The sequence below is a fragment of the Macaca fascicularis genome, chromosome 8 (assembly GCF_037993035.2).
Source record: "Macaca fascicularis isolate 582-1 chromosome 8, T2T-MFA8v1.1".
Classification (NCBI taxonomy): Eukaryota; Metazoa; Chordata; class Mammalia; order Primates; family Cercopithecidae; genus Macaca; species Macaca fascicularis.
The window spans coordinates 153912259-153927472 of NC_088382.1; the positions used below are offsets into that span (position 1 = coordinate 153912259).

General features: G+C 60.5%; 1 protein-coding gene across 49 annotated transcripts in view; it reads left to right on the top strand.

The window, feature by feature from the left end:
• MROH1 (maestro heat like repeat family member 1) overlaps positions 1-15214 on the top strand; it is a 118697-nt gene that overhangs the window by 90140 nt on the left and 13343 nt on the right. For 20 of the 49 annotated variants that reach the window (XR_012416783.1, XR_012416784.1, XR_010577590.2 and 17 more), the window contains 16 exons: positions 26-66; positions 317-458; positions 763-815; positions 1226-1333; positions 1649-1768; positions 2052-2174; positions 3007-3153; positions 3241-3267; positions 4124-4246; positions 4491-4570; positions 4906-5020; positions 5129-5224; positions 5846-5950; positions 7988-8123; positions 8254-8366; positions 9586-9738. Coding sequence is in view for 32 of the 49 variants with exons in the window: in XM_065519850.2 (XP_065375922.1) it covers positions 26-66; positions 317-458; positions 763-815; positions 1226-1333; positions 1649-1768; positions 2052-2174; positions 3007-3153; positions 3241-3267; positions 4124-4246; positions 4491-4570; positions 4906-5020; positions 5129-5224; positions 5846-5950; positions 7988-8123; positions 8254-8366; positions 9586-9738 (1682 nt within the window). In the remaining 17 variants the exon portion in view is untranslated. Of the gene's footprint in view, positions 1-25; positions 67-316; positions 459-762; positions 816-1225; positions 1334-1648; positions 1769-2051; positions 2175-3006; positions 3154-3240; positions 3268-4123; positions 4247-4490; positions 4571-4905; positions 5021-5128; positions 5225-5845; positions 5951-7987; positions 8124-8253; positions 8461-9585; positions 9739-10578; positions 11382-15214 lie in introns of those variants that run through there. The other 29 variants (XR_012416786.1, XR_012416782.1, XR_012416788.1 and 26 more) reach the window with 10 other exon arrangements.

The window sequence follows — 15214 nt, forward strand, 5'->3', positions numbered from 1 at the left end:
GACTATTTCCACCTCTCATCTCCAGCGAGCCTCCCGTCTCCCTATGCTGTAACCGCAAGACTGTTGGTGAGCCTTGCCCTTTCACAGCGTGCCCGGGTGCCCCACTCTGTGTCCCTGTGCTCCACCCAGGCTTGGAAGGGGTTACCTTCTCAGTGGGCAGCCGCAGTCAGGGCTCAGGCGTGGTTTTCCTCTATGTGGGCGGCCCAGCTTCAGGAAGAGCCAGACCCCCCGTCGGGTGCTGTGGCCCTGCAGGTGCAGTTTGTGGGCACGGCCAGTGCTCCCTGCTCAGACCCGGCTCCACGCTGCCTCTCTTCAGGTTGTGTCTTCCAGCCCCTACCTGGGGGACGGACGTGGGGTGGCGGCGCTGCGTCTCCTCAGTGTTCTGCACCCTAACATTCACCCTTTGCTGGGTCAGCATTGGGAGACGACTGTCCCGCTGCTGCTGGGGTACCTGGATGGTGAGGCCGGGGTCAGGATGGGGTGCATAGCCCTGTGGGGAGGGCAGGCCTCAGGGTAGGGAGATGCTAGCTCTGACCCCACCTTTACCAGGTGGCACTAGGGTGGCCAGTGGGGACTAGGGTTGTGTAACTGGAAAAAGCAGTCTCCCCTGTGGTCCAAGAAAGGAAAAGCACTCCCGCAGGGTGCTTCCTGGGAGCAGGTGGGGGGCGGTGGGGCGGTGAGGCCTGTCTGTGCTGAGCATCCCCGGCTCCAGGGCAGGTGCTGGGCTCTGAGCCCCACTGGCCTGCACGGCTGTCATTTCAGAGCACACGGAAGAGACCCTGCCACAGGAGGAGTGGGAGGAGAAGCTGCTGATGGTGAGGGCTGGAGGTGGTCGGGGCAGGGCCCATCCTGGGCCTTAAGGTGTTGTCTGGCCTGGGGGGTGCTGAGGTGGCAGAGACTGGGCCACCTGCCTCAACCTCACCTCATGGTGTGGCTGGGGAGCCAAGGAGCAGGCAGCGTCAAGGCTGAAGACCCCCGCAGCCTTCCTGTGACATGGCACCAGCCTCTAGCAGCCGCAGCCTCAAGCGCAGGGTCCTCCTCTCGCCCTGCCTGGTGAGCCAACTGCGGCATGGCTGTCCCCTGAGGGTTGGCTCTGCCTCCCCTGGCCTCTGCTGGAAGGCGGCCTGCAGCCCCTGCAGCCACAGCACATGGGGATGTGCCCAGGCTCCAGCCAGCCCTGTGAGGGGTCGGGCTCCCAGCCTCTCAGTGGTGTCTTGGCCTGCAGTTCCTGCGAGACACCCTGGCCATTGTTTCTGACAACGCGTGGATCTGCCAGCTGAGCCTGGAGCTGTGCAGACAGCTGCCCTGCTATGATGAGACACCCCAGGAGAAGGTGGGGCACCTGCTGGCATTCTCGATGTGGTACTTGGGCTCTGAGTTCCTGGGTCTCGTGTCTGTCACTTGCTGTCTGGGCCCTGTCTCCCGTGGCCCTGGTGGCCTGGCAGAGCCTCCTTGTGGTGGCTGAGGGCCAGGAGGTGTGAGAGCCCACTGGCCCCACCCCTTATTCCTCAGATGTTGCCCCGGACTCACTCTGCAGTTCTCATCAGCTTGTGGGCAGGAGGTGCACCCCAGGGGCAACCCCGTGGCAGCACTGGGTCTCCCTGTACTCAGGAGTCAGGCATAGCCATGTTCTCTGGTTTTGTTTCAGAACTTCCTGTACAAATGCATAGGAACCACCTTGGGTGCTGCTTCAAGTAAGGAGGTGGTGAGGAAGCACCTTCAAGAGCTGCTGGAAACAGCCAGATACCAGGAGGAGGCAGAACGTGAGGTGGGGCCACTCTCCCTGCAGAAGCCCCAGACACCCTAGGGCTGGAGGTCGGCGGTCACCTGCTGTTCTCTGAGGCAGCCGGCCAGGCTGCATGCCTGTGTGTGCATGTGTGCGTACACATGTGGTGTGCGTATATGCACAGAGTGCGCGATCTATTGATGTGTATGCAAGTGTGCGCATGTGTGTACATGTGGGTGTGCCCCTGTGTCCACGCGTGACCGTGTGCGTGTGTGTGTGGCAGCGTGTGCTCTCCCCTGCCTGGGGTAAGTGTCTTGCCCCCCAGGGCCTCGCCTGCTGCTTTGGGATCTGTGCCATCTCCCACCTCGAGGATACGCTGGCCCAGCTGGAGGACTTCGTGAGGTCAGAGGTCTTCAGAAAATCCATCGGCATTCTCAACATTTTTAAGGTTAGGCTGACACCGTGCAGGGCTGGGGACAGCTGTCTATCCACAAGTTTGAGGCTCGGGGGTGCCCTGCAGGCTGGAGTGGGGCAGGAAGCTGGTTGCGTCCCTGGAGCAATTTTTGCTCCTGCATTCCTTCCATGGGTGGGGCCTGTGCATGGGCACTCCCAGTGGGGAGGGAGGCAGAATGGCCTCCCGGAGGCAAACGTAGCTGTGGCCAGGGCCGCATCTCTGCCAGGCGTGGGTGATGAGAGGGGCTTGCGGCCGGGGCAGGCCTCTGCCCCCTAGTGGCCGGCAGATTCTGCGTTCTCACCAAAGCCACCGGCTGTGCTGGCGGAGCCTGAGCCTGGTTTAAGGAAGGAGTGGGCCCCTACCGCAGGCCCCATCCCGGCCAGCCATGGTCCCTCTATTTTCTGTCTCCCGTAACTGTCCCAATTACAGCATCTCAGGGCGGGACCAAGCACGCAGGGCTTCCCAGCCCTTGCTGTGTGGATCGAGGCTGATCTGCAGTGCAGCAAGGATGGGGCCTCGAGCTCTTCTCAGCTGCCTCCTGCCTGACTCTCACACGTGGCCACGCTACCTTGACCCTCAGCCCTGTGCTACTCGGTACCCAGTGGGCCCATGCCTGGCTGGCTGCCTATACTCCTGCCCCTTTCAAAGAGGCTCTCCCCCTCCCCAGATTCAGGTGGTGCCCTGCACGGCTGGGGCACACCTCTGCTGTCACTGACTGGCTCTGGCCCTTCTTCTGGGAGGACTTCAGGAGTTTCTGAGGCCAAGGATTCCTGTCGGGGAGTGTAATTGTATAACTGAAGTCCCACTGGTTCCTCTGACCTCTCAGGATCGAAGCGAGAACGAGGTGGAGAAGGTGAAGAGTGCTCTGATCCTGTGCTACGGGCACGTGGCGGCCCGGGCCCCCCAGGAGCTGGTGCTGGCCAAAGTAGAGTCAGACATCCTCCGGAACATCTGCCAGCACTTCAACACCAAGGTGGGCATCGCAGTGGGCCTGCCACGCCAGGGGAGCTGGGGCTGCCGGGGACTCACATCTTAACTCATTTCACTTTTTGTTGTTCAGGTTCTGGGAGTAAAGGTAGAAACCAAGGTACAGTGTGTAGGAATTAAGTGCTGGACTGGCTTCTCCCCTCTCAGCTCTCCTCTGGGCGGGTTGAGCTTCGTGGGCAGAGGCTGGAGGGGAGCTTGCTGGGGCTTCCTGATCTTGGTCCCCACAGGGCATTCGAGAGCATCACCAGGGCTCCTGCCCTGGCCTGGGCCCTGGACGGCAGTGGGAAGAAGGGAGGCGTCTGTGCCTCCGAGGGGCCGGGTCGTGGGCTGTCACCCCCCAGGAGTTCAGCCAGCCCCACCCATCCCAGGACAGCTGGAACCTCCTCTGGCTCTGCTCCCCAGTGCTCGTGGGAGCTGTACCTCCCTGGACCCCAGTGACCACCTAGGAGAGGGGACAAGGCCCAAAGCCAGTAGAAGTGGCAGTGGAGGCTCCACTGGCCCGCAAGGCCTCACCCCAGCCTCACTAACAAGTTTCCCTTCTGGCCCTCCTGGCACTAACCTGACAAGCCCCTCTCTCGGGACAGTCAGCCCCTCCTTGAAAAACAGGCCCTCTGGTTCTCCTGCAGTGGCTGGGAGGGCAGGGCTGTTCTCAGAGGTTCTTTTCCCAGCCCTTTAGCGCTCCCCGGAGGACTCTCCTCCTACTGTGGGGGGCCCTCTGGTCACACCACACAGCGTCTGCTCTGTGGCCTGTCTTCTCTGGAGTGTGACACGGGGGAACCCCTGGGTGGCCCCCTGCTTCTTCCACACGGACTTTGATAAGCAGGAGAGCTGACTGGAGAGCTCCTGTGAGAGCAGAGTGCAGCACGTCTGGCTTCGGAGGAAGGAAAAGGGGGTGTGTGTGGGTTCAGCCCTGGAGGGCGGGTGTGGGCGTCTCCTGTAGCCCTGCGTCCCTGCAGGACCCAGCCTTGAAGCTGTGCCTCGTCCAGAGTGTGTGCATGGTCAGCCGCGCCATCTGCAGCAGCACCCAGGCTGGCTCCTTCCACTTCACCCGGAAAGCAGAGCTGGTGGCACAGATGATGGTGAGCATGGCCGTGGCCTGGTGGGTCCTCAGGCGTGTTCCTGGGAGACTGAGGCAAAGTGGGGATTGGGGGCGCCGAGGGTGATAACATGAAGACAGCCTGGGAACATGGGAGGGGCATGTAGGGACAGATGGGGCTCTGCTCCTCGGGCCCCGCCTGTCACTTAGGCTGGGGGACAGAGCTTGACCAGGGAGGAGGGCTGGGGTTTCCTCCAAGGGCTGAGTCATGCACCTGCCTCACCCAGGAGTTCATCAGGGCAGAGCCCCCAGACTCCCTTAGGACACCTATTCGGAAGAAGGCCATGCTCACCTGCACTTACTTGGTGTATCCTTTCCTGCTTCTGCACAGGCCCGTGCATCTGCGTGTGTGCGTGTGTGTATGTGTGTGCGTGCGTGTGTGTGCGCGTGTGCGAGCGCCTTTGGGCGCGTGCATGCATGAGCACGTGTGTGTATGCGTGTGTGCGTGCGTGTGCACGTCTGTGCGCATGTGTGTGCCGTGTGTGTGCGTGCTTACATGTGTGTGCGTGTGCGTGAGGTGCCGCCGTGGTCTGGAGCAGAGTAAACATGGCAGTGGCTGTGCTGCCCACACAGGCCTGGGTTGCTGGGTGTCTGGGCCTCAGCCTCAGGATCATTGTCTGGGGCCCTTAACTTGCCTGTCAGCTCTGTGGAGCCGGCGCTGGACGAGCAGGCCCGGGCGGATGTGATCCGTGGCTGCCTGCACAGCGTCATGGCCCTGCTGCCTGAGCCCGAGGAGGAGGACGGTGGCTGCCAGAAGGTATCCCCATGTTTCCCTTGCCTGTGTTCACACCCATGAGAGCGGCAGGAAGGCCGCTGTAGGCGGCAGAGTCACTGGTGGGGCCGCACGGCCTGGCTCTCCTTCCAGTCCCTGTATCTGGAGACACTGCACGCCCTTGAGGGTCTGCTGACGAGCCTCCTGCAGCGGAACATGACCCCCCAAGGCCTGCAGATCATGATTGAGGTGTGCGGGGGACTGTCATGGGGATGGGGTGGGGGCACAGAGGGCACTCCACCTGGCTGCTGGCCCTCTCTCCGCATGGGGGCGCCCTAGGGACAGTTTGGTGCTCTCTACAGTTGGGGGTGGTTTATGAACAGGCAGGTGCACCCCCTCCCATCTGGGCCAGCAAGCAGATGGGGAGGCCCTGACCCAGGTGGGACCTCTGGAGCCTGTCCTCTCCCACCACTGCATGGCACAGGGATGGAGGGGCCCACAGGTACCCATGGCTCCTGACTGGGGGCTGCGACCAGGGTGGCACTGTGGTGGGCAAGGGTAGGGCTGACCCCCATGCTCAGTGTGTTCTTCTAGGACCAGGGCGGCCTCCACCCTGTCCTTCCACAGTCCTGGCTGGCCCCGGCTCCACTTGGGCTGGGTTGTGTCTGTGACCAGACTGGAGGACAGAGTGGCAGGGCCAGAGGAGCTATGGTGGCCTGAGGCTGGCACCACTCTGGGTCTCTGGCTTGGCCCCCTGTAGCCCGGGAAGGATGGCCTGGCAGGGACACTGAGCTGGCCCACGATGCACAAGGCTCCTGCTCCCAGGGCTGCCCTCTGAGCAGTACCTGTGTGAAGCCCCCTCTTCCTCAGCACCTGAGCCCATGGATCAAGTCCCCAAGAGGTCACGAGCGGGCGCGGGCCCTGGGCCTGAGCGCCCTCCTGCTGCGCCACTTCCTGGAGCAGCTGCGTGTCAGCGTGAGTACCTGGGTCCCCGGCCCGGACGCTGCTGCCTGTGGCACTCATGACCCAGAGTGTGAGCTGCCTTCCTGGCTTCCTCTGGCCGCCACCCCAGCTCAGGCCACAGTCCTCTTCCTTGAGACGTGGATTGAGGGCCTGTCAGGGCCAGCAGTTGTCAGGGATGGCTGCTCAGAGTCGAGTCCGTTGTCATCAGGGGCCCACCATTAGCCGGGAGGAACGTGCGCCTCTGGTCTCCAGGGCTTCACTGTTCAGTGCGGTGCTGGATTTGGTTCACGATATTTTTTTTTTTATCATGCTCCACAAGCATCTGTTTGTTTTAATGAAAACTTTTATCAGGAACAGATACTAGATTTTGCTAAATATCTTTTTGTCATCTATCAGGATTATTCTAGGCTTTCTTTTCTCTCTCTCTTTTTTACCCTGAGACAAGGTCTCACTCTGTTGTCCAGGCTGGAGGGCAATGGTACAAACACAGCTCACTGCAGCCTGGAAGTCCTGGACTCAAGTGATCGTCCTGCCTTGGCCTCCCGAGTAGCTGAGACTACAGTGCATGCCACCACACCCAACTAATTTTCTTTTTTTGTTTTGTAGAGATGGGGTCTTGCTACATTGCCCAGGCTGGTCTTGAACTCTTGGGCTCAAGTGATCCTCCTGTCTGTGGCTCCCAAAGTGCTGGGATTACAGATGCTGGGGTTACAGACGTGAGCCACTGCACCTGGCCTTTTGTTAATGCACCAAAACTAACTTTCTCCTTTTTTCTTTTCTTTTCTTTTCTTTCCCTCCGTCCCTGCCTCCTTCCCTCCCTCCCTCCTTTCCTTCCTTTCCTTCCTTCCTTTCTTTTTTGAGACTGAGTCTCTTGTTCTCACCCAGGCTGGAGTGCAGTGGTGCAATCTTGGCTCACAGCAACCTCTGCCTCCTGGGTTTAAGCGATTCTCCTGCTCTAGCCTCCCGAGTAGCTGGGATTACAGGCGCCCACCACCACTCCCAGCTAATTTGTGTATTTTTAGTAGAGACAGAGTTTCATCATGTTGGCCAGGCTGGTCTTGAACTCCTGACCTCAAGTGATCTGCCTGCCTCGGCCTCCCAAAGTGCTGGGATTACAGGCATGAGCGACCGTGCCCAAAACTTTCATTCTTTATGTGGCCAAATCTTGTGTGTTCAGGGCTCTTCCCACCTCATGCTTTCATGGCCTGCTCATCACATAACCCTGGTCTGGCAGAAGCTTACCTTGGTGCATGGTGTGACGGATGCCTAGCCTAAGAACAGTGGCTGGTCACCTGCAGTCTTTCTCTAACGTTCCAGCCTTTCCCTTCTGACTTGAAATTCTTTCTCATCAGTGGTGATTTTGGGGATGAGGAGTTTCAGCGGCGCCCAAGCAGATACCAGGTTTCCATCTGATAGGAGCGTCTGAGCCCAGGATCCTGTGCAAGGGCAGGGTGGGAGCACCTCCCAGGAAGGCCTCGCATGTAGGGGCTGAAAAGGGAGCTAGGTGGTGGGAGGGGGACAGGTGCATCTGCTGGGGAGGAGGTGTGGAAGTAGAAGGAAGGTGTTTGACTATAGGAGCATGGGAGGGGCAGGACTGAGGAGAGCAGAAAGGCTCTGGAAGGAAGGACCAGGACGAGTCAGGGTGTGAGGGGGTCTTGTACAGTCCTGCCCCTCACCCAGATTGGCAGAGCCCGTGCACTCCTCCCATTTGGGGCCCCCTCCGCACCCCAGTTGTCCGTCTGCCTGCACACGCCTGTGTGCCCATGTCGGCATGACCTGGCCTTCCTTCTTGTAGGGGCCCAGCCTGGGAGCCTGTGTGGCCCTGGTGTAGACGAGGTGTGGTCAGAGCTGAGCTGAGCAGTACCCACGCTGCAGCGGGAGGGGAGGGAGGAACTCACTGGGGGCTATGTTGGCCACAGTGAGGGCCCAGGGTTTCGTGGACACCAGCAGCACTCCTGGCCACACTCCAGCCCTCCCCTGGGTGCAGGTGGCATAGGTGGCATCCACTCATCCCCAGCATTCCAATAGCCCAGGCATCTCCTCCTCCAGGCCCTGGTGCCCTTCCACAACCTGGGTCTTCTCGTTGGCCTCTTCTCCCCACGGTGCGCAGACCTGTGGCCTGCCACCCGCCAGGAGGCCGTTGACTGCGTCTACTCCCTGCTCTACCTCCAGCTCGGCTATGAGGGTGAGCCCTCATCAGGAGCGTGGGGGCCCCTGGTCGTTCAGGGGTGCCGGGAGGGATGAGGTGCAGAGTCCAGGCTGCGGGATCGCCAGGGAGGGCCTCAGCCGGACTGCTCGTTCCTGCCGCCTCTCAGGCTTCTCCCGGGACTACCGCGATGACGTGGCGGAGCGGCTCCTCAGCCTCAAGGATGGCCTCGTGCACCCTGACCCCACCATTCTCTTCCACACCTGCCACAGCATAGGCCAGGTACCAGCTGGGAGCTCCGCGGCCAGAAGGCAGGCTGGCACTGTCTGGGGCTAACAGGGACTTCCGAGGCAGCACCTGGCCTCCCCTAGCCTCTGTAAGTGCCACCCATGGCCAGTGGGCACGGGGCAGGGCCTGGGTGTTTGCATTAGTTGCTGGCGCTGCCCTGCACTGGCCCCATCACCCACACCCGCCTACGCTGGGGCAGTGCAGTCCATACGAGGAAGGTGCTGTTTGTCTTGAGACCTGGCAGAGGCCAAGGAGGGAATGGGATGCCATGAGGCCCAGCCGCTCTCTGCCTGCCACTGACACCCTGGCCTGCTCTCATGAAAATGCAGGTTTCTGGAACAGAATCTCCAGCGGCTGCCCTGTGTGGTGTTGTCCCCAAAGCCTACCCAAGAGCCACGTGGGGGGCTAGGGTCATCGCCTGCAGGGTGCAGCGGGCTCTAGCCCTCTTGCCAAGGGGCCAGGGGCGGGCCCTGCCTTTGGTTCCAGCGGGTCAAGGTGCTTTGTCTACTGCCATCTGAAGGGAGGATGATGGCCCTGGGCACTGCGTCCCCCACCCCCCACGACCCATGCCTGCCAGGTCCACCCCGAGGCTCAGCATATTAGAAGACAAACTTGAGTATTTAAAGTATTGCATTTCAGGGGGGAAAAAAAGTCCCTCCAAGGGGGTAAGAAAGCTGCCCCTCCCTCCGTGCTCTCATGTGGGTCCCCAAGCTGGAACACTGCCTGTCTCCATTTGGTGCTTAGGAAAGGCCTTCCAGGTCCAGAGACTGTGTCTCCTACAAAGGAAGGAGGGGTAGGTCACGAGGGCCCTTTCTGGTGCTGGGATCACAGGGGTGAGCTAAGGCCTATCTGCCCTTGACCCCGTGTTGTAGAGAGCTCCAGGGCGACTGCACCACAGGGCTGCTCCCAGCCCACTTCACTAGTCAGAAGGAGCCCGAGGAGGGGGCTGTGACCTCAGCCCTGCAGCTGCCCAGGCACCACCTTCCAGGAGCCCGCCCAGGCTCCAGCAGGCCCTGACAGGCTCTGGAGAAGGAGACCCCACCCCCACGCAGCGAGCTCACTCAAGTCACAGGGCGGGGCGGCTGGGGCGGGGCTGCGAGACGGGCGTGGCCTCCCACCCTAACGCGAGCCCCTGAGACTCGATGCCTCGGAGAAGTGGCGTTGGGGGTGCCCCCCCTTCCCTCCTTAACCTCTGGCATCGCTTTCCTCCTAGATTATTGCCAAGCGCCTCCCACCTGACCAGCTCATCAGCCTCTTGCTAACCATGTTTGAGGCCCTGGGAGACCCCGAAAAGAACTGCTCCCGAGCAGCTACCGTCATGATCAACTGCCTGCTGCAGGAGCGGGGCGGCGTGCTCCAGGAGAAGGTGGGAGAGGGCGGGGAGGTGGCTCCGGGAGAAGGCGGGAGGGGGCGGGGAGGCGGGGCGGTGGCTCCAGGAGAGGGCGGGGCGGCGGCTGCGGGAGAAGGTGGGAGAGGGCGGGGCAGCGGGGCGGTGGCTCCAGGGGAAGGTGGGAGGGGGCGGGGCGGCGGCTCCAGGAGAAGGCGGGAGGGGGCGGGAGGGGGCGGGGAGGCGGGGCGGTGGCTCCGGGAGAGGGCGGGAGAGGGCGGGGTGGCAGCTCCGGGAGAGGGCGGGAGAGGGCGGGGTGGCAGCTCCGGGAGAAGGTGGGAGAGGGCGGGGCAGCGGGGCGGTGGCTCCAGGGGAAGGCGGGAGGGGGCGGGGCGGCGGCTCCAGGGGAAGGTGGGAGGGGGCGGGGCGGCGGCTCCAGGAGAAGGTGGGAGGGGGCGGGGCGGCGGGTCCAGGAGAAGGTGGGAGGGGGCGGGGCAGCGGGGCGGTGGCTCCAGGAGAAGGTGGGAGGGGGCGGAGCGGCGGGTCCAGGAGAAGGTGGGAGGGGGCGGGGCAGCGGGGCGGTGGCTCCAGGAGAAGGTGGGAGGGGGCGGGGCGGTGGCTCCAGGAGAAGGTGGGAGGGGGCGGGGCGGCGGCTCCAGGAGAAGGCGGGAGCGGGTGCGGTGGGGCGGGGCGGCGGCTCCAGGAGAAGGCGGGAGGGGGTGCGGTGGGGTGGGGCGGCAAGGCAAGGGCGGGGCGGCGGGCTCTTGGAGAGGTGGCACCACGGGTGAAAACAGTGAGGCTGGCCCTGCCCTGGCCTGGACCACCCTGCCCGGCCCTCCTCAGGTGTGACCCTCACTGCTCTGCCACCTCTCCCTACAGGACTACTGTGGACAAATCTTTCTCTTATGTCTGAAGACGGGGGTTAGAATCTGGCAAAAACAAGTGCTGAGAGAATAAGGGGGGAAAAGGAAATGGAAAGGCGGGTGAAAGCACTAATGGTTCCCCGAGCCCTGGTTGGGCCCCCTGCTCACATTGCTGGCGTGGACATGGACGCGGGGCTCCCCGGGTCCGCAGAGGCTGCCCAGCCGTGGATTCCAGGGTCTGGCACTACGCGGGACGCTCTCGTGCTGCCCGACCTCTCATTCCCTTTGCTCCCGTGTCTGGGGCCGTCCCAGCCCCACCGCCGCTTCTCACTGTGCAGTCTCCGTGCAGTTGTTGCCAAACGTGCAGAGGCAGTCGTTCCGCACAGATGCCTGTGACGCGAGAGCAGAAACGCACATCCCTGTTCTCAGATCCTTTTGGGTCCAGAGGGCTCCCATGGGCCAGCTGGAGTGGGTGCTCATGAGTCCTCGAGAGGCCCATGGCCGGGGACCCAGTCTCTGCACGACGGAATTCTCAAGCTCTGTATTAAAGTGAAGCATCGGAGTGTGGGGTGTCAGAAAGCTGCACGGGCACCCACAAGTGGAGCATCCTACCCACTCCTGCGTCCTCCCCTCAAGCTCCAGTTGTCACCCTTTGGGCCACCACCACTGCCCCACAGCGCAGACCACCCCACAGCGCAGACCACTGTGGCTTGGTGTGCGCGTTGTATGCGTGGAAGCCGGTGCCCGTCCTGTGGTCCTTTGGCGTGAACATGTATGTGAGGTTGTCCCTGTTGTCACTACACGTGCCCCTTTCCTGCACTGAGCTGCGGATGTGTCACGTTTGTTCATCTGTCTCCGTGAACACCTGGGCAGTTCCCAGTTGGGGCTGTCACAGGGTCCAGGTCCTTTGGAGCTGAGGACACACTGCAGCGGGGGATAGGCCCACAATAGCAACAAGGCTTGAAGGCCAGGCCCTGGTGTGTATCCCAGGGCTGCCAGCCACTGTCCCTGGGTGGGGCCCTCTCCCTCCCGCAGGAGGCCGGCTGGCTCTGGTGCCACTGTCTTGCCCATTGCTGTGTTTCCCACTCTTCAAATGAGTTTGCAGCGGCTTCATGCTAGAGTTTCATGTGTGTTTCTCAGTGATGGGTGAAGGTGAACACGTGTTTATATGTTTACTGGGTACTCGGCTGTGTTGCTTTGACAGGGTACCAGTCTTTTGCCTGCGCTTTTCTTCTTGATTAGTAGGAGTGCTTCCCCGCCCCCGCAACCCCTAGACGAAGTGTTGTTCTGTCACTCAGGCTGGAGTGCAGTGGCACGATCTCGGCTCATTGCAACCTCTGCCCCCTCCCGGATTCAAGCAAGTCTGCCGCAGCCTCTGGGGTAGCTGGGATTACAGGCGTGTGCCACTACGCCCAGCTAATTTTTGTATTTTTAGTTGAGACGGAGTTTCACCATGTTGGCCAGGCTGCTTTTGAACTCCTGACCTCAGGTGATCCACCCACCTCAGCCTCCCAAAGTGCTGGGATCATAGGCATGAGCCACCACGCCCAGCTGGTAGGGGTGCTTTCTGTGTCCTGGATACAGTTTCTCCATTGGCTTTACATATACTGCACAGAGCTCCTTGGAGAGGCATGAACAGGAATGCAGCAGTGGAGAAAAGGAAAGTGTTGGTGGAGGGCTCGTGCCAAGGACTGCACACGGTGTGGTTTCTGGAAGGGCAAGTCCAGTGCTACTGCGTGGCAGGAGGAAGAGGTTGAGGGTAGAGATGCTGGCATCGGGCCCTGGGAGGAACAAGGGGCCAGAGGGTGGCGGCTCAGTGCTGGCCATTTGAAGGCTTGGGTTTTATTGTGCAGGCAGTGGGGCCCCAGGTCAGATCTGAGGGTAGTGAGGTACCCTGGCCACCTGTGCAGATGGTGAGAGAAGGACCAGGCTGGTGGTGGCGGCCAGGGTGCTGGGGTCGGCCCCAGCGTGGGATGGACAGGGCTGGCAGTGGCGGCCTGGGTGCTGGGGTTGGCCTCAGTGTGGGATGTGCCATGTTGTGCTTTTCAGTGTGTCTGTACATGGACACTTGGGCAGATTCTCCTGAATGTGGGTGTGTAATTTCTCATCAAGTCCCTACTTTCAGTTCATTTGGGGACATATCAAGAAGTAGAGTGGCTGGATCACACTGAGGCTGTGGCTGGGCTCTGAGAGGGCTGCTTTTTGCAAAGCGGAGCTGTCCAGCTATTTTCTTCCCAGCCCAGGTTTGCATACACATCACTTGCCACAGCCCAGCTGGGCAGGGGCATTGCTGACCCCTGGCTAAGGCTTTGAGCAGGCCTACAGCACAGCCCAGCAGGCACACCTGCCGCCAGTGTCATGTACCCAGCCATCATGGCGAACCTCTGCGTTCTTCCCCGCCCTGAGATCCTGGTGGGGGGACCTCTTTGAGGCAGGCTGATACTGTTGGGCTTTGAGTTCCTCTGACGTTGAATCAGAACCTGTGGCCCTAGGGGGTGACATGCGACCTCCCCCAGTGTGAGATGACCATGAAGTAGAGAGCGCAGAGAGCATGACGGAGAACAGCAGGCTCTCCTGAGGCCGGGCGTGTCCGACGGAGGAGGCAGCCTTCCCAGGGTTGAGGCGGTGTGCGGGGGGCCAAGGAGGGGACAGGAGAGGAGGAAATTCCGCATGAAACAAACAGGTGGGGGTGGAAGTGGCGCTGCCACCTCAGGAAGGTCAAACTCAGAGTTGCCAAGTGACTCAGCTGTCCCACCCAGGTATCTTCCTAAGAACACAGCATGAAGCACGCAGCGACCCACAGCCAGCAGCATCGCTCATGCCATCTGGGAAGCATCCCAGGGGCCCATCACTTTGCAAATGGGTAGAGGAAATGTGGTCCATCCGTACGACAGAATATTATTGGGTCATAAAGGGGCATGAAGCCCTGACACAGGCTGTGAGGCAGATGCACGTTGAAAACATCATGCTCAGTGAAAGCAGCAGACACTGCCCAGGCGTGGTGGTTCACGCCTGTAATCCCAGCACTTTGGGAGGCCAAGGCGGGCGGATCACGAGGTCGGGTGTTCAAGACCAGCCTGACCAACACGGTGAAACCCCATCTCTACTAAAAATGCAAAAATTAGCTGGACATGGTGTTGGGAGCCTGTAATCCCAGCTACTCAGGAGGCTGAGGCTGGAGAATCACTTGAACCCAGGAGGCGGAGGTTACTGTGAGCTGAGATTGTGCCATTGGACTCCAGCCTGAGGGACAGAGGAAGACTCCATCTCAAAAACAAATAAGCAACAACAACAAAAGCAGACACTAAAAGCCACAATCACATGAGCCCATTTTCATGAAGTGTCCAGAACAGGCAAATCCGTCGCGACAGACGGTGGAATAGGGCTGGGGAGCAAATTAGTGACTGCTGATGGAGATGGGGTGTGTGTGTGTGTGTGAGAGAGAGAGAGACGGTCTTACTCTGTTGCCCAGGCTGAAGTGCTGTGATGTGATCATGGCTTACTGCAGGCTCGACCTCCTGGGCTCAGGTGATCCTCCAGCCTCAGCCTCCCGAGCAGCTGGGACTACTGGTGTGCACCACCACGCCCAGCTAATTTTTTGTATTTTTCTTAGAGACAGGGTTTTGCCATGTTGCCCAGGCTGTGACGGGTTTCTTTTGGGGGTGATGGTTGTACATCCTGAGTGCACTGGAATCCTGGAACTGTGCACTTAACAGTGAGTAGGTGGGCTCTGGAGCTCTGAATTATGTCTCAGTGACCCAGGCCAAGCATGACAGGAAGGGAGAGGACCCTGCACAGGGGCTCACCATTGAGGGAGGAGCCACAATCCAGAGACCGGCAGAATAACCTGGAAGGTGTAGGGCACAGCTGAGCCTCACACAGCGGGCAGCTGGAATGCTGCCCCGCGTCCTGGGACCACATGGATTTTGCCCAGCAGTCCGCGGAAGCAGAAGCCTGCTCAGGACTGGGTGTGAGGGTCCATACTCGGGGATTCTCAGCTAAGAGGTGACTGTGGAAATTGCCTCCACCCTGCAAGCCCTCCACCACAACCCAGCGCACCCGGGCTGTTCCTAAAGTTCAAAAAAAGCATAGATTCAAGTGTACATGTGCACCAATGGGTTCGAGTTGTTGAAGAAATAAATATGCAAAAGTAAAGAAATATTAGAGAAGATAAGTAAACCCACTGAGACAGCAAGACAAACCTCTTGTGAGACAAGTCACAGGAAAAGAGCCGACATCCATAAAAGCAAAAAGTGAAGTGAAAGAGGAAAAATACGTTTGGTTAGCAGAGTATATGTCCACGAACAGCTGTGTTCCAAAACACCTGGAGAGCTGTCACCAAAGCAAGATTTCTGAAAAAATGCCAGCATGGATGGGAAGGAGGTGGGCGGGTCCAGTGGACCAATAACTGCTAAAGTGGTGGAAGTGGTGGCTCTGGGCACCCGCTGGTGTCACCCAGGCTGTGCGTCAGCAGGGGGGTCACTGCCCCTCACAGCGCTCAGGAGAATGGAGAGGCTGTGTCAGCTGCCAGTGTAGGTGGCGCGGCCCAGCGGCTCAGATGGCATCACGGGGTGCCAGGTTGGTCTTGGCTTTGAAGCAAGCCTGTCTGTGAGAGTCACTCCCTGGAGGGCTGAGGAGCAAGACCTGGTGTG